This window comes from Exophiala aquamarina (genome assembly GCF_000709125.1).
Source record: "Exophiala aquamarina CBS 119918 chromosome Unknown aczIA-supercont1.4, whole genome shotgun sequence".
NCBI lineage: Eukaryota > Fungi > Ascomycota > Eurotiomycetes > Chaetothyriales > Herpotrichiellaceae > Exophiala > Exophiala aquamarina.
In genome coordinates, this window is record NW_013550584.1 from 951,340 (window position 1) to 969,455 (window position 18,116).

The window sequence follows — 18,116 nt, forward strand, 5'->3', positions numbered from 1 at the left end:
ATGGCGTTTCAACGACTCACCTTGACGTCAATATGCCAAGTATCCTGTCGGGTCTTCTTGAAATCGCTGATGATGCTCTTCACGCTATTTCCTACCGTTGCGGGGTCGTTGGCCGCCTTGCTGCTCAATGTCACAAGAACATCAGGCATCCATGGTGGTGGCGGACTTGAATAGGGAAAGGCTTGAATCAACGCCCCGAGACCTAAAACGGCCGCATGCCTGACAATGACCAACCGTTGTGCCTCTGGAGTTGGAGTATTCGTCCCGGATGTACGAGCTGATGATAACCCGGCCGCAATTCCGGCCAGTTGACCTTTGGGCTTTTTGGGTAGCGGATTTTCAATCAACGTCTGAGTGAACCGGTCGCGGAGCTGGACAATCATCTTCTCTCGGAGTTCAAGAGGTGAACAACGGATCATGCCCGACAATGTAGTCGCGGCGCCGGCGCGCACTTCGTGTTGCGTGTCTTCTAACATGTCCGCAACACACTTGAACAGAATCTGTTTGCTCTCCTCCGACAACAAGAACAATCGTCGGAAGAAGATAATTTGCATGTTGATCATGACTCGCAAACGTTGGTGCCATGAAGGAGAGGTTCTTCCGATTCTGATCAATGAGTCAATGAGCTTCTGGTCTTCTCCTATGCGATGGGGAATATTTGGTAGATGTCGGAAAACGTGATAAGCCAACGATTGCAATTCGGGATCCTCTTTGACATCCATCATGTGCAAGAACTGTTCAGTAAACAAGTTCGGGAAGTATTTCAAGAGCTGAGTACACTCGTACGAAGAGAGCATCGAATCCAGCCAGAGAAGGATGGTCTTGCTGCCCGATGTGTACGAAGATGGAGTCTGTTGTCCTGGTGTACGCTCCTGTCGCCACTGTTCGATGCGCAAGAAGACTTCGGTGATTGTGTTGTCAAATTGCTGAGTGGGGATGTACGGCTGTTTACCGATCGACCCGGCTGACTTCTGTGCTTCGATGAGTTGCTTGACATCCTTGTATGATTCGTGATATCGTGTACGCGAGATGGTCGCGAGTGTATGTGCCATGGCCTCTCGGACCCCCTTGTATGGATGGTCGATGTGGCTCAAGAAGTCTTCGGTGATCGGGGCCTCCAGTTGGAAGTGCCACCCGGCGTCCATGATCACTTGATGCAACAGGTGGATTTTAGAGCTTTCCTTGAAAGCCGCATTCGATCCCATGTCCAGTCGGAAATTAGTCAACCATTCTACGAGGGGCCATGCTCGACGTGGATCACGGGCTTGAAGAATCATGTGAAGGAAGGTCGTCCAGTATCCCGAATTTTCCGGTGTCAAGCCGTCGGAGAAGACTTTGCGAATGATGGGAAACGCAAACTCCCAGACCATGGTGCGACGCTCGATCGAATTGTCCATCACGGACGTCACCAAGCCCGCTAGAATTTCGGCCGTGGCTCGATGTTGATGTTTGTCGCTCCCGTCCTCGAACACGGCAAGGGTTTCCTCTTTGATCTCGTCAAATGTTGCCACCGCGAGGCCATCCCGGATAATGAGCTCGAACGCATAGGTCAGCATTGCTGCGCTAGCCATCCGGAACTTATCCGCTGACTGATCTCGAGGTTCCTGCTTGAGGTATTTGAAGAATGTGGAGAACCAATTCCGGTCGAGCAACTTGCCGATGACAGTGCGCTTTTTCCATTCCAATTCATCGTACTCAATGTCATTCTTGACATTAGCCTTGTATCCCGGCATCGATTTGGACCAGACCAGCCAACCGGGGTAATCGTGATCGATGTATACATCAGCTTCCGGTTTCGAGAAAGCTTGCAAGTATTCATCCGTCCATGACTCTTTCTCCGGATGTGTCGTCACCTTAACTTTAGCTGGGAATTCTTGCAAGGCTTGAATGTAGTTCGCGTAGTCGTGACTGCACACGGCTCGGACATCGGTCATGGTGAACAATGCCACCAGGCCTTGCGAATAAAGACCTCGTAAGCCCGGATGAGGATCGATGGTACCACGTGTGATGAGATCGATCATGTTGTCCGAAGCAATGTGATCGAAACGCATGCCTAACGACATCACCAGTGTCGCAACACGCGTGGCCTTTTTCCAGTGCGATACGCGGCCGAGCTCAATCAGCTCTTCTGCAAGCTCGGCCTTTTTCTTCTCAATGCTCGCACGTTTGCTGAGGATAAAAGACTTCTTCTTGGCAATTTGATCCTCGACATCCTCTTCTGGGGCGAGGGGTTCGACCACAGTGCGATCGACGATTGCCATACGATCACCAGGGCGGCCGTAATCCATGACTTGGAAAAGACCCCCCCCGCACAATTTCTGGATGGACGGTTTATCGGCCGTGCTCGCGTTAATGAATGTTTTGATCACGGTCGGGGTGTATTTCCAATGTCGTCCCACTGTCTTGGCAAGACTGCCGAACAGGAGCGCGAAGAGACCACCTTTGATCCGTGGAAAGTCGTTGCGATCCACGGCCTTTTGGAAAGCGGCCAAAAGTGGTGGGATGACGAACAAGCGGGCTCCGAATATCACCTTGAGCGCTGATTCTCCAGCACTTTGAGCATTGCGGCGAACCTCCGTATATAAAGAGACAGCAGATTCGGCCAAGTCCGTCAACAACTGTTCATCCAACTCAGACCGCGGTCTCGGTGCGGCGTTGTGCCTCAGACGTTGCGTATGGTAGACGTTTGCGCGTCGGACCAGGATGGACCGAGGGTAATCTTTTCTGATGCCACTGACTTTGTACGGTTGTTCATCAGCATGTAGCAGGCGGGTCACACGGTCCAGCACATGCGCAGAGCGTTCGATCCCAACATCGACGAACCATGATCGGTAAGCCGTATAGAGCGGTGCAAAGGAGGAGACATCGTCCTCGCCCTCCCTCGTCAGGAATTCGTGAACTTGGTGGAGCACTCGGCCAATTTCTTGCCTTAACTGATGCAGAGGGGCGTAGTTTTGGTCTCCCGGTCGGAGCAGCTCGCCGCTCGGATACTGGAAAGAAGGTTTAATGGAGGTCTCGTCGGTCCCGTCCAAAACGGCATCGGAATCTGCCACGTCTTGACCCTCCTCTGGTAGATGCCCATTGGCATGTGAGATAGCGGTATCGGCATCGATGCCGGCCGCGGTGGTAGTGAGTCCTTCATTGACACCCTTTGCGTCAAAGAGAACCGACACTCCAGCCAAAAGGAGTCGCAGTAAAACAAGATTTCTCGAGACCTCATCCGACCATTCTTTACCGCTTCCATCTCTCTTGATGCTGGAGGTTCCTTCGATGAGGCTCTTGAGGTGCTTCAGGGCGCCTTCGGCTTGGTTCTGAAACAGCTCGACGGCAAAATCGAGTTCTTCCTTGTTGGGGACGTGCCACTTAGGTTTGACCGTCGCGGCAGGCTCTGCCACGCCCCACAGGTCTGCCGTGACGCCGTGGGCTTTTCTTGCGGGCTCATACAAACTGTAATCTGCCGTATACGTGACGGTCAAGTTGAGGAGAAGGTGGTGCACATAGTTTGAGACATGAACGGTCGGCATTCCTTTGCACTTCTGTTGCATATACACGGCAATTTCAAATAGCTCTTGCTTGTATTTGAGAACAGCGGAACCCACATGAACGACACACATGCTGAGCATGCTGATGTTCCAGACCAATCCTCGATCACGCGGCAGGACATCGGAGGCCGCATTTCTCGTCGAGCCTGCGCCATTTTCGTCAATTTCGGTTCGAATGGCGGCCACCAGGACCGGCACAAACTTGGCCAGAGCCTTCTCCGGATCGACCTTGCACAGACAATTGCAGATGAAGGCCATGGCGTCTCGTGATTGGTGGATTACGTGATTCGCCACAAAATCAACAATCTTGTTCAGGGCCATGTCGAAAAGCTCGGGAGACAGTGACGCGAGCAACGGCATGAACGCGGCCGGAAGAGTATTCACAATGTTTTCTTCGGGAGACCCGCTTCTGATTCGCGCGGCGTCGGGCAAATTTTCAAGAAGTGTAAATACCCGTCCCAAAAAGGAGCTGACGAATTCTCCAAACCCAGCGGTCGATGAGGCGAGGATCATCTCTTCTTGTTTTCCGTCCAATTCCGCGTAGTTGAGTTCCACAGTGGCGCCTTCGAGCTCCATTCGTTCCATTTCCCCCGTGATCCATTCCATGGCCAGGATATTGCCTTGGACGTCGTCTCGGCCCTTGGAAAGGTCCTCAAATGGAATATTATAGCACACATTGGCGAAGAAGGATAGCGTGTAGAGAGTCTTTTCGAGATCGTTGGCATCAATCCCGGGCAGAGCCAGACCCAGTAACGCCGTGATGTGGCATCGGTACCCCTTGGTCCTAATCATGGTTCTGGCCAGTATCTGCAAGGATCTTAGTGATGAGATGGTTCTGTGGACCTCGACCAGGCCTTGCATGGACGGATAAATGCGTTGTAAAGCGCCAGGAAGGATGAGGTCTGGTTCCAAAAAGGCCAGGGCTTGTAGCGTCGACAGCGAATAGCTCATTGCGGTTCCGCTCTTTGCATAGATACCCATAAAGATCACTTCTCGGAGGCACAGGACAAATCGCTTCCGGAGTGGAGCATTGAGTCTTCGTTCCTCTGGCACCTCCATCTCACCGTTACGCTCTCGGTTCCAACGCATGACGAAGAAGTCTGCGAGGTAGAAGACCAATTGGGCGAGGGTTCTGGTCCAGGACCCAGAATTCGACGGGTGGAAGAAGGTTTCGACGGCCTGGATCAGCGTCTCGAGGAGAGACAGTACCGAATCCTTCTTTCCCAGACAGGCTGGTGACAGAGACATGACGAACCATCGTGCAATGTGGTGGGACACCGGATGCTTGCGACTGTCACGATCCAGGAGAATGCCCATACCCGCCGTCAAATCGACGAGAGCGCTGTAGGGGGAGGTCGACTGTCCTACAGGAATCTCCAATAATCTCAAGATGGCGGTCACAATGAGGGTCGACTGTTCTGGTGTGAAGATGCCAAACTCTGAGAACTCTATGTGCTTACTGGGTAAGGCGTCCCGAGCCATACGAGAGAAGAGGTCGAGACTCGCAACGTCGACCGTACGGGAACGGTTGACCAACGACCATAAATGGAAGTACGTCGGAAGGAATTGCTGGGGCGCCAGATCGGCACGGTTGGGTGGAGGAGGAGCGGTCGGGAGGAGGAGATTGAGCAATCCCACCACCACAAACGCACCCTCCGCCTGCGACATGGTGAAGTGAGGTAGAAGCTCCTCCAGCATGGCAGGGGTATCTTCGGGGTCGAAGTATAACTGGGAGAACGAGCATATCTTGATCAGAGTCTTGATATTCCTCCTAAGGTTTGTGGTCTGCATCAATCCCGATTCGCTAGGTAGAACAAAAACCTTCAGTTCCCGGTACAGAAGGCGCCAGTCGAGAGTGAGGTCTTTGAGTGGGCGCAGGTAATGCTTTCGCCTATGACTAAAGTTAGTGGATATCTCTGGGGCCCTGGATAAATACGCACTTTGTGAGAAGCATAAACATGCTCGCAAAACGTTCGGCCACACCGGGATCGATGCCTGGAGCCAGAGCAAGCTCATAGTAGAGTTGGACGAGTTGGACTCGCTGTTCTTTGGTGGGATCAAACTTCAATCCAAGCCAGCTGCGAAGCTCTCTAGTCCAATGCAGTGCGCCCGGTGTGAAATCACCAGCCTGGATGGCGATGTACAGGTGCTTGAGGATCTCGGCCAGGTTCTTCTGACGCTGGCTGTCATCTTCGACGGGGTAAGGGAGGGTTGTGAAATAGGGAAACGTCCGTGGTCTATTTCGCTTGACCTCCTGTGTCGTGTCGCTGATTTGTGTCTGATCTAGACTGGCCGCGCCGCCAGGAGATGTTGCTCTGGAAATTTCGGATCCATTTCTCAGGTTGTGATTCACCACCTCTTCTAGATGCTGTTTGTGATTGTCCATAGCTGAGCAAATGCCCGGGACATTTGTAGTCCAGGTAGGAGAATGAGGATCAGCAGAATGACAGATGATGGTTGTACAGAATGAGGGTATCGAGGTAGGTATGTATGCTAATTGAAAGTATGGTGAGCACCGAGCAGCCGCTTAGCAAGCCGCAGTGCAGCCTTGTTATGCTACGTCACGCTAATGCCTGCGACGAGGATGGAAATCGGTAGGGGTATGAGTACTAGGTCTGGAGAGAAAGGCGGTTTGTGTCATTGAGTGAGAGAGCGATGACGAGGACAAGATTTCAGCCTTAGCCTCAGACTCAGACTCGGACCAGTTACTCTACGGCGAGGATGGCTTGTTCCTTGAGATGCATTCGCACTGGCACTGCACGCGGCTGTGAATTGCAGTCCTGACCACAATGAGCGCTTGGCAGCTAAAGCAATGTAAAAACTGCTCCGAGCTCACCCTAATTACATACATAACTCTAATAATACAGGTTGTAGGCCAGGTCATTCCGGGCTTCGCTTCCACCTAGACATTTATGGACCAGCAATTGGTGGAAGACCAATGCTCTGTCTTAAGCGTTTCTCTCTTGCTAGTCTTCCTCCATTTGTAGGTAATCCTAACTGCTCTAGGACAGAAATAAGTCTCGCGTCTTCCATCGTTGTTATTTCTCTTGGGTTTGTAGGATATCCTTCGATTGCGGTCTTGGTTGAGGGATTTAAGAGTGGTTCAAGTCGATCTGTAGTTCTTGCAAGGAGGGAATTCTGAACTCGTGCCATATGATTATGTTCACTACTAAATTAGTAACTATTATAATAGATTGAAAGCTAAACTTACCTTGTAGAGATTTGAGTACTGAGAGCGTTAAGTTTAGCTTCCATTCGATCCATTCGAGTTTCCATTCGATCCATTCGAGTTTCCATTTGATCCATTCGAGTGTTTATTTGAGTTATTTGAGCGAGGATCTGGGTAAGGGTATGTTGAAGAGCGTTGGCTTGGGCAATTGCAGGTATGTTTGGCAGTTTTTCCAACTCCTCGGTGAAGCTGTCAGCGAAGGTGCGAATGGATTGTACCATAACGTTGGGTATTGGGCTGCGGGCCCACAGGATTCTGGAACGCCATGATAGTAGAGTGGTGAGAGGGTGGTGTTTTGTTTACTTTGGAGGGGTGAGTTACGAGCAGTTTTGCCTTTCCTTGGCGGCGCCCGGAGAATCAGTAACGCCGAAAAATACGCGTCTCTCGACTTTGGCTCTCCATCCGGAGGACGAAGTTTGGTATGGAACGTACCTATACAACTAAATACAGGGCATTGTGGGCGCCCATCAACAGAGATATTGAGTACTGTTCCCCATGCTGCTCCTATTTTGATGTGATGTCTATCGTTCCAAGTAATCTATTCTAGAAAGAACCGATAATGTTCGATTTCTCAGATGCAGGGGTTTCATCAAAGTGGCCGTGAATCCGCACGCAGCTGCGGCGTGTAACACGGAAACATCCATCACCTGCCACCAAAGTTTCACCATCCCGATCTGTTACGTCGCGTCGCCTCGCGCAGCCTTATTTTGGTTTGCTGCCCCAGATATAATAAAGATGCACGTACATGTGCAATTTCGGATTGATCAAATCGGTTTTGAAGCGGTCAACCAACTTCTTCGCATCTTTCTTCGCATCTTCCGCATTGGACCCAAGCACCCTCGTGAACAATGTCATGGTGAAGGGCTCCACGGCGTCGACAAATTGAGCACGGTAGTAGAGGCCTACTTCTTTACTCCGCTTGCCCTTTGCCCAGGGCCCGCTAGGCACCTTGTAGATTTCTTCGTGGACATCGACAAAGCCGACGTCCTCCATGTTCTTCTTGAGGAGGGCGCAAACCCTTAGCTCTTTAACGGATTTCTTGCTTGCCTCGTTCATCTGCTCAGCCCACTCCAGGAGATGAGTTGCTTCTGAGGCGATACCGTCATCGCTAAGTACAATGCAGCTGTACTCTTGCATTTCAATCAATCCCCCAGGTTTGAGATTGGCCAGAGATTGAGAAAACAACCTTAGCCAATCCGCAATACTTCCACAAAGGGCTCTGCCTTGGATGTAGTCGAAATGCTCGGCCGGTGGATATGCCCATTCACTCTCGATATCGTCGACATAGAATTTGCAATTCGGTGGAACCTACTTTACTGTCAGTGGTCTGACGCTTTCCAGTTTTCCGGGAGGTGTCCCTCTACCCGTTCTAACTGAATTGGAGATAAGTCAGTCCCAATGACCAATGCAGTCGGCTGCTCATCGGCAATTTCTATACGCCAGATGCCTGTTCCACAGCCTAGGTCGAGAGTGCGCAGTGCGTGGTTGTCGGCAATTGGGGCGCGGAAAAGAGCACCGCCAATGATGAGTTTGTAGATATGATGACGCATATCGAGTCGGTCTTGCTCCTCTTCATCGTTGGGCAGGATATACTGACCCTCGCGTTTGGCGTGATATCTTTAGAAGCTGGTAAGGAAGACATCGTTGTATGACAGTGAATACAACTGTACTGTCGCCCACTTTCATACTTGTAATTGAGTACCGACAATGCCAAAGAGGCGGACCAAGAGCCCCCTATTGATGATCCAACTGCAGAATCGCCTTCATCCTGATCGGCCTGTCAAACATTAATCTGGTTGATCCCGGGCTTCTGCTGGGGTGCTCAAGTCAGGTAGTAAGTCGGCTTGGTGAGGGCCAGGTGACTCTGTATTAGCCTGGGTTGATGGCTGGGTGTCAGGATTGCACAAGATCCGGTTGGGGGTCCCAAGGAGAAGAATAAAAAACAAGGAAACGACCCTGCCACATACAGGGAGGGGCCGATGAGCGTTGGAGAAAGTGGACTTACATATCATGTCAGGCTATCACAGTGTTCGTTCGCCCACCTTGTTCTCAACAGTGGCCGTGCCATTGGACTGCTGCGAGAGCTGACGACCCCATCAACCTCTATGGAGTTCTCTGACTTTGAAGGCTGGGCCTACGAGGTAGTCCGTACTAATACTGCACAAAACCGGTTCCGTCCACTTTTCCAAGCGTGGTGGAGGGAAAGCAAATCCTTGAAACGGCAGGTCGCTTGCCCGCACGGAGTGGCTAACCAACGAGTTACAGCAGAGGAATGGAGGACCCTGTGGGCAATCCGTGTAGCCCAAATTCGTGTAGTCTAGCAACTTCGAATGAGCGAGGTTGCTGGTCGTGGGAACAGCATGACCTCTTGTACCCGTAGCCAGGGTTGAAAGGGCTACCAATTCATGAGTCAGTCGTTGGATGGACGTCTGAGCACGTTAACTCGGCGCTACCGGGTTTTCACGGTCGGTCCGAAGCGTCCGTCAGTATATGCAGGCACAGGCAGATACAAGACGTCGAGTTCAGCACATCACCCTAGCTCTAGATATTATATTTTACCATGAGACTTCTCTCACGGCCAATTCAAGCCTCCCGCATTCACACTATCTACAGAGTACGGACACTATAATAAGTAGTGCCACGTGTCTGGTTGGATGAAGGCAGACCATCACCGGCCGCTATCCTAGTACTTGTCCCCGGTTGCAGCTCATCCGCCGACCCGTTAAAGCCCGCTGCACCTATCGCCGATGCGAAGCCTACATTTGTCTTCCTACGGGGCCTACAAGTATTTACGATAAAGGTTGCCTTGGAGAATGCTCCAGAGAGAGCTTCCCCTCCCGAGACCCACAGCCTAGTGACTCGAATACCCAAGTAGTGCGTGGTTCGGCTTTTGATGTAACTATCACTCTATTTTCAAAATTCAGGCCCCATGCCGCATGATAGATAGCCGTTGATACCGCTCCGGTGGGAACAACTCTACCGACCGCCCTATCGCATCGTATCTTTGATCTTCACTCACCCTCTTTTTGCTCTGATGAGAATCATCGTTCGCTGGGAACTTGTATCCATCCGAGGTGCACATCATGGCGGTCCCCTGGGCTTTACCAATTAGCTCCTCAATGGGGCTCCTTCTTGTGGGATTGATAGGTTCATTCTTTTATGCTCTCGGCGTGGCGATCTACAGACTATATTTCCATCCTATTGCCCATTTGCCGGGGACCGAAACTCGCCGGATTGACCAGATGGTACGAGTTCTACTACGAGGTCATTCGGCAGGGAAATTTCACCTTTCACATTCAAGACCTTCACAAGAGATATGGTTCGTTTTGTCTTGATCAAGACACAGGGTCCTCGTTTCTGCTGATTCGCAACAGGCCCAATCGTTCGAGTTACCCCGAACGAGTTGCACATCATCGACTCGGACTACTTTGAGGAGCTGTATGTAAAATCCGGGAAATTGGACAAATACCGCCCCTTTTCTGCCAGATTTGGGACCGATGAGTCGTTCCTCACAGCGCCTTCCCATGAATACCATCGTGTCCTACGAAATGCCGTCGCTCCCTTCTCGAAAAGAAAGATTATGGATTTTCAGCCGGTCATTCGTAGTAAGCTGGATAAACTGGTGACCAAGATCGAGGGCTATATCTCTTCGGGCGGCGTCCTTGCCCTACATCGTGCCTGGACGGCTTTCTCCGGTGATGTCGTAACCGAGTTCTGCTTCGCAAAAGCGTACGATCATCTGGACTCACCGGATTTTAAGGATGCCTTCCATGGAGGCATGCACGCCGCTTGTGAATCTTCAAACGTGCTAATGCAGTTCCCTTGGTTATGGCCTATAAGGAATGGTTTGCCGGACTGGCTGGTTCTGAGGATTGAGCCCACTATGTACGTCCATATCCAGGTGCAAAAGGTTATTTTTGGCCAACCAGTACTTGAGAAGATTTCATTGATCCGATGATTCTAGGATTTCCAGCGCACCTTAACCGCGCTCAAGGCAGAGCACGACAAAACTCAGAAGCAGGCCGACCATGCCACGTTATTCCACGAAATGCTGCATAGTGACCTTGCTCCGATAGAGAAGTCGGTTGAGCGAATGATGCAAGAGGCCCAGGTCATTATCGGCGCCGCCATCCTGACGACATCTTGGGCGGCTGTCGTGGCTAGCTTTCACATTATCGACAAGCCTGACATCTTCAAGAAGCTTCGCGCGGAACTTGAAGAGGCCATTCCAGACCCTAAAGCGCCGTTAGATTGGCAACATCTCGAGCAGTTGCCATATCTCACGGGATGCATCAAAGAGGGCATCAGATTGGCTTATGGCATAGCTTCTCGTCTACCACGTGTTGCCCGGCACGATCTCAGGTATAAAGACTGGGTGATCCCGGCGGGAACGCCGGTTTCCATGACGATTGTCGACCTGAACCACGACGAGGATGTCTTCCCCGACTCGCATTCGTTCGTGCCAGAAAGGTGGCTAGGTAATCCAGTCACCGCAAGGGGCCAGAGCTTGGAACAGTATTTTATCGGTTTTGGAAAAGGTGCGAGATCGTGTATTGGTCTGAAGTGAGGAACACCCCCAACTCTGTTGACGGAGTACTGATGAGATGGCAGTCTTGCGCAAGTAGAGTTATACACAGGCCGATCTGCGACGCTTCACTTTTGAACTGTATGCGACTGACGTGACGGACACCATTCTCAAGCATGATTACTTTGTCCCCACTGTCAAACTCGACACCAAGGGGATCAGAGTGAAAGTGGCGGCTATAGGGATATGAGGGGGGTTGACGTCGCTGTGTGAAGGCCCATTGCTTGTGTAAATGAGTTCTCCAGCAGATGGCTGTAGCTTTGCGGTACCATGATGGCGTGGGGATAAAGATATTGACCACACAAATCAAGCCGGAGGGAGAAATGATGCATATAAACCAGCCTGGATCAGCCCATACATCACCATATACCTAATGATGACTGAGGTGCGACTCCACCCTCCCACAATTTGATGGGACAGCCAAATATACCACAATGGGTACCCCGAGGCGAGCCTCGTGATAATTTGAACATGATAGCTGGTCAACGCCAAGATTGCCAGTATCAGCTGTGGGAGAGCGAGACTCCAAGCAGTGACCCTGTCTCGACGACACACTGTTCTCGAAGTAGCTTTTGCAGGGCTGGACGAGAATATGCGAGGGTTTCGCATGAACTCAGTAGAAGAGACAGCGAGAAGCCACAAGGAGGGAGCGGCCAGCAAGAACAAAGGGAGGTTTGATAGTGTCCAGTATCGGAACGGTCCGACGTTCCTGATGTCAACCGTTAGAAAGAAACATAGATCCTGGAGGGAATGACATACCAGTAGTGCGACTGAACGAAGGTGAAAATGGACGGCATGGTGTTGTTGCACCAAGGCCGCCGAACTTCAGGATCTCTGCCTAAACAATACTCCGTGTATGCTAGGTATTGTGGTATCAGAGTTCCCACCGCTACCAGCAAGCCTCCAGCCGCCACTGATGATAGTCGAATCAATCGCCAGATAGTAAACTCTTGAGTCAAGAGCGCAAACACTGTGGCTGCTGCTTCCAGTAAATAGGTTACGCCAGCTAGGATGCCATTTCCCCGGACAAAGGTTGCCAAGCCAAATGGTACTCCAGCGGCAACCATTAGAACGGACCCTGCAAACACTCTAGCATGGTTGAAATAGTGCACGGCGTAGACGTAGCCCAGGAACCCGGAAATTGAGAGAAATGCGAACAGACTTTCCGAGTATGGCGCCGAAAGAAACACTCCGGCTGGAGAGATGATGTAAAAGGCGGCCGCACAGAAAGGGACCTGAGATTTAGGACTCTTGCTTACATCAACGAGCCGTCTCGCGAGGAACCACAGCTGAACAGTCGAGAGCCAGTGTGTAGTATGTGATAGAAGGACACCGGCAATGACCAAGGTCACTGCGTCGTTCGTTCCAGTGAGAACAGCAAGACCTGTCCAAAACAGTAAGTACCAGTTTGGCCTATTCGCGTGTCCTCAGAACAGACTCACGCTTTGCAAGGAATGATAGCGAGGTCGACAAGCCAATGCCCCAGGCCCATTCCTGTTCGAAAACAAGTCCATGTCCAGCCATGTGTGTGGAATATATGGCATCCCACCTGACAAATTTCAGCCACTGACTTTGAAAGTTGTTGGGGGTTTCAGTAAGGATTCCGTTGTTGGTAGCCTTCATCAACAGACTTGCAGAGGTGTCATAGCCAACAGCAAGGCTTGAAAACACGATGAGGAGAATGAGACTCTTCCATACAAGGAACAGACCAAATAAAGCAGACAGCTGGTGTTGAGGAGTAGAAAGAGAATCCATGACGCCAAGTCAGCACAAGGAGGCTGGATTCAGAAAACACCATGCATGGACTTCTGTCACAATTGTGAGGACGGTCTGGGAGGTCCTCGAGTTGATGGAAGCAAGTGCTGCTCTCACATCTAAAAGCGATCAATCGATGTCTATTTTGTCTGTTTCAGTGCATGATGGCTGCTCCTCCGTAGATCGGTAGAACAACTGGCAAATCCTACTGGCGTTGCTGGAGGGCGATGAAGATGAGGTCGCAATTGGGAATGGAAAGGGGGCCGCAAAAAATGCCAAGAAACAAAAGTCGTCCGGATTAACCCTACCTAGATTTAGACACCTTGTGAGAGGAGGAGATTAAGTAAGGTAGCCTCAAAATGCAAAAACCGGCAAAAAAGAAATGAAGGGAGTGGGATTCGAACCCACGAGGGTTGCCCCACCAGGAAGCGCATATCCGTTCTTGAACAGATATAATGTTAAGATTTGACCTTAACCTGGCGCCATAACCAACTCGGCCATCCCTCCATGAGACTTGAAGACGATTTGATGACGAGAAGAAGAAGATATATCTATCTAAAGAAATTCTATGTTTCCACGTGATTGGTACAGTCCGTTGTGATGATCGCTCTCGCCATTCAGCTACTGTATGAGCCTAAGTCACAGCCAACGCTAGTTAATGCCATCCTCAAAGGGCTGGTGGTTACTGGTAAGGACCTCGGCAGAGCTGCACTGCGGACATGCTCGTAATTTTACTATCCTGGATCATCATCGTCGTACTCACTCGGGAAAATCAAGCGCGCTGAATGCGCACCTCACCTGGCCAAAGGAGGGTGTGGTGTGTGACGAGTCTACTGCACCAAATGGATTTGCAAATTCGCGCGGGCGCAGAGTCATGATCTGCGCAGCACATCCATAGTATCCTGCTCTCGTTGTCGTCTACCAGTTATGAGTCATGACAGAAGCCTCCTACAAGGGCAGTGGTGCACCCCCAAAAGACAGAGCTCAAGATGTTGTCTAGGGTGGTCAAGTTTGCCGTGGTTGACTTACTCGTAACTATTCGACCTTGCAGATTTGACTACAAGTAGGCAGGGATGTTAATTAGGCCCTGGGCCCCCAAGTGCCACCTACGCAATAATAGACGTTGGCACCGAGATGGGTTTCAGGAGCTAGTTAACTCTTGCATATTATCTGAAGTTGCCCCGTCAGCCTGAGTCGCCTAACTAATTAGTGGCTGCAGGAGTGAAAATCGGAGCTTGGTCCAGCATCTGGAGGAAACGATTCTACACGTGGATGCTCACCAATTCCATCACCCACGAATTTCAACATCCTGATGTCATAGAGGACAACTTGAAGCCACGCACACAAAGATAACACCTGGATTGAGCATGTCGCTGTCCGGAACGGGACGCCCCTTGGGTACAGGGGCAAATCACGCCTACCCGATCGAGGCCTTGTTCATCTTGACAGGACTTGTTCGTATCATCAGGATTGGCGCAGGGCAGGGACTCGAGCTCAGTGCTCCATACCTCGTAGCATGTCAGATCATAGATGATATCGCTCCTCTCGACTGACACAAAGAGGCGTTCTGCACCCCTTCGCGATCTCGAGGCATGTTACGAGGACGAGAGACATGTGTCAACGTTAGAAGCGTGGGAAACACGTGGTCAATGCAAGCCTCTTACCGCACGTGGGTTCCTTCATCCAGCCTGCAGTGCATCCGAAGGCGTTCTCTGCCTGCACCTTTCCATACAGAAAAAACAGTTTTGGGTAGTCGGTTCAGCTCGTGTGCAGGGGCCACCGGGCTCGAAGCGAATCACGAACACCGTAACCCCGTACTCCCGCAACTGCTAAGCGAAAAGACGGCTTAGGTCTTGTCTAATCCCTGCCACGATGAGCAGGGTCGTCATCGAGCAATTTAGACGGAGGTGGACACTAAGATGGCATCAGAAACAAGAGGCTAGACGTACGGAAGGCTTCGCCCGTGCGTGTGCACGCACGGGCGAAGGTCCGAAGGTCCGATGCGAGTTATCGATTTCAACACCATCCACCACGTTTGGGAGAGGTCAGGACCCTTCGGTCAATACCTGTCACTGGGTAACTCTGGAGTGGAGCTGGCCTGATTTCCAGAGAGAGTTACGTTCTCGGTCGTTCGAATAACAAATGGTTTGTGTAAAAAGACCGGCCTGGACCGTGACAGTTACGACGTGCACGAGATGTGGGAGCTTTACAATTTCCACACGGCATCCTGTCACATTATGAGACGGACGACTCGTACTGCATCATCTACCCGCCATGCAGGATGTATGTAGAGGTGAGGGTTGAAGCGTGGGGCAGTATGGACTCGTGCATCCGCACAAATCTGAGGTTGTTTTCGCACGGCGCCAGAGGCACTGACTACTCAGTCGGTAACAACCAACCTTTTGAAGAGTCACTCACGTAAGACGGCATAAGAGAAAGATCTGACCAGACCGAAGAAAAGCCATGGAAAGGGAATTCGTGAAACTGTAAAGCAAGGCAAAGGACACTGCTGTCGTCGTGGGCCCTGATGCGATATTCCAAGCTTCGATCTTCGACTCCAATTTAGTGCATTTGGATTGGATATTCTGCCATGATCGAAGCAAAAAACACATGGTTGATAGATACTCCGTACACAGTATAGAGTCCCTCGCTACGCTTTTAATGGTCTTGAGTTCCCGCTTGTTGCACATCAGATTTCCATCGCATAGAGTTTGTCGAAGATCCCCCCTGGACGAGCAAGTGACTTATCCATGCCAGAAGACACCAGCTAAGTCCTGCCACTCGCCCAACGGCCGCACATTGCCTTGCGACTAGTGGATCTCAAGCATCTAAGCGAAGTTCTCAAAAACGCCATGCGAAATACCCAGCTTGCCTCGATCCCTTTTGACTCAATTGTGAGAACCCAGAGACTAGGTAAACGTGAGATGCATGTTCATAAGCGAATCATAGGCCACAGCAACGCAAGGATGGCCCACCTGTTCAATGTCAAGTCCGTGCGAGAAACGCCTCTGTCTTCTCCCTCTCCCCAATATCCAGTGCGAAGGGAAGAGATCTATCAACCACTCCATTCATATACTCAAGCAAAGTACGTGCACGCGAATGTCTCTCGACGCAAGAATCCCAGCCCGGACGTGGATCTGCCACAAACCCAAGCGGCCGGATGTGGTGTCGTACAAGGCTGGGCAGTTCAGTAGTGCTCGGACCCTGATCTCTCAAAATCAGTGGTCTAGGATCCCATTTTCAGCTATCCACAACATCCACACTTCCGGACGGAGTGCTTACATGTCGCTTGAAATTCGTACTAGGCTCGTCTGGTTCGCTGGAAGCGGCTAGCCACAGCGGCTCCAGCATCCAACAGCGCCGTCCCGGCCTGGTATCCCTTGGCCCGCGACCGAGCATTTCATGTGGCTTCAGATGGTCAGCACGCAGCTGGCTGTCATCTCCCGTGACCAACGACATGTCATGCAGGCGAACCAACCTATCCTCAATCAAGGCTAGATAGCACTTTTAGCTTCTTTACATGACAATGGATACCGGCAAGAAGGCCAATTTCGAACTTCGATGACCGTTCAGCCAGGGCAAACCCTTCAACTTTCGTATGATTTTGGCCCTTTGTGCTTCGCCAAGCTCAGTGGGCCTGGTCTACAGCCACCTAGTTGCTATGGTCACCCGCCTTTGAAAGCTCGACGTGCGAAGTACAGAGTACACGACGTGTGGAGAGCGTAGGAGCTCAAAACCAGCTGGTTGGAGCATCCAGCAAGAGCCGAACCTCTACTGTTATCCACAGTAGACCGCTCGAGTCGTCAGTTTGATATCAAACGCTTGTTCATTCTTGAACAACGGATCCGTACGGTGGATGGATAGCACACAAATCTGTGTCACCAAGATTTGTGTGGCGCTGCTCGCTTCGTAAGGCCCACATCATGTCCAGCAGCCTCGCGTTCTCACCTACGGAGTAGTCCTTTTGATCCAAACTCAAAGGTACTTGGCAAGTAGCATTTCTATCTTGTCCTAGCCTGCCTTGATCGACTGGGAGAAGTTCTTGTTTGGTCGATGGTAACGACCAGGGGCTGCACTCGTTCGGGCATTAACGTTGGACAGAGGATTGACGTTGAGAGGCCCACCCATTCCATTGGACCCTAGCTGCAGCGATGGTCATTGAAGTCTCGATGCCAGACTCCCCATACTGGAGCAATCATTCTTAGCCTGCTTTTCATTGGTCATCGCCTGTCACCAGTCTTTCGTTCTCAATCTCGATTGAGTGACTCCTCAAGTCGACCTGTGCCACAAGGGCAAAAAGCCAGGAACGTGATGCTTTTAAAGCGTAGCCAAGATTGGCGGCCCTTGACTTTGACGTACGAGTACGTACATACCGATTCATCACACTTGGTATCGAAAAGTCCATGATCTTTTCGATAGGTCGGCTCGTGCTCCCTCCAAGCCCCAAGGCACTCTTCCGGGACCCTAGCTCACGTTGACACAATATCTCTCGCGCAGAATCTGGACGTTGATCCTCGCCAGTTGTCCAGCTATTTGTCGAAAACGCCTCTGACGGGACAGAGCTTCGTATTACCGATGCCGCGAGAGTCTGTCCGACGATCACCCGCCTAGCTTGGTTGGCAGTTCGCACATATCGGTGTACTGGCTTCTCGCTGCATCTTGCGCGCTGGCCAATTCTGTTCTTTGGTGTAGAGGGTGTGACCAAAAGTGGTAGCAGGAGAGCTGGTTGAAGGGACCCAAGTACTAGGGTCGGATGCAGAGCCTGCAGATCACATTTACTGCTGACAACGATGCGCGCTGGCAAGCCTGAAGAGTGAAAACTCGCACTTCAACAATATCTCAACGTTATTGTCATCCAAGAAGTTGTTCGCTAATCTGTTGCGCATTCTTGTACTTGAGGTTCTCTCGAGACAATTTCCCGATTCGGATTGTCAGCATCCTTTGAGATCACGGTTGCGACTGCAGAGGAACGCCGGTCTCAACCTTCTACTCATGAGAATCAGCG

At 51.1% G+C, this 18,116-nt stretch overlaps 5 protein-coding genes across 5 annotated transcripts; 1 reads left to right on the plus strand and 4 right to left on the minus strand.

The window, feature by feature from the left end:
- Positions 1 to 8: 8 nt before the first annotated feature.
- Positions 9 to 5,928, minus strand: A1O9_05463 (proteasome activator subunit 4; the record flags this gene model as incomplete). The annotated part of the gene is made up of 2 exons (XM_013404682.1): positions 9 to 5,433; positions 5,483 to 5,928. The coding sequence occupies 2 exons, from the start codon at positions 5,926 to 5,928 to the stop codon at positions 9 to 11; spliced, it is 5,871 nt and encodes a 1,956-aa protein (XP_013260136.1).
- Positions 5,929 to 6,458: 530 nt separating this feature from the next.
- Positions 6,459 to 6,953, minus strand: A1O9_05464 (uncharacterized protein; the record flags this gene model as incomplete). Its single annotated transcript, XM_013404683.1, has 2 exons — positions 6,459 to 6,708; positions 6,754 to 6,953. Coding segments are annotated over 2 exons (450 nt in total), but the record flags the coding sequence as incomplete, so codon positions are not given.
- A 520-nt stretch (positions 6,954 to 7,473) lies between these two features.
- A1O9_05465 (uncharacterized protein) lies at positions 7,474 to 8,321 on the minus strand (the record flags this gene model as incomplete). Its single annotated transcript, XM_013404684.1, has 2 exons — positions 7,474 to 8,079; positions 8,136 to 8,321. The coding sequence occupies 2 exons, from the start codon at positions 8,319 to 8,321 to the stop codon at positions 7,474 to 7,476; spliced, it is 792 nt and encodes a 263-aa protein (XP_013260138.1).
- Positions 8,322 to 9,930: 1,609 nt separating this feature from the next.
- Positions 9,931 to 11,546, plus strand: A1O9_05466 (uncharacterized protein; the record flags this gene model as incomplete). The annotated part of the gene is made up of 4 exons (XM_013404685.1): positions 9,931 to 10,090; positions 10,146 to 10,681; positions 10,736 to 11,334; positions 11,399 to 11,546. 4 exons carry the CDS (start codon positions 9,931 to 9,933, stop codon positions 11,544 to 11,546), a joined length of 1,443 nt encoding a protein of 480 aa, XP_013260139.1.
- Positions 11,547 to 11,662: 116 nt separating this feature from the next.
- On the minus strand, positions 11,663 to 13,111 carry A1O9_05467 (uncharacterized protein; the record flags this gene model as incomplete). The annotated part of the gene is made up of 3 exons (XM_013404686.1): positions 11,663 to 12,065; positions 12,116 to 12,740; positions 12,799 to 13,111. The coding sequence occupies 3 exons, from the start codon at positions 13,109 to 13,111 to the stop codon at positions 11,663 to 11,665; spliced, it is 1,341 nt and encodes a 446-aa protein (XP_013260140.1).
- Positions 13,112 to 18,116: the final 5,005 nt, after the last annotated feature.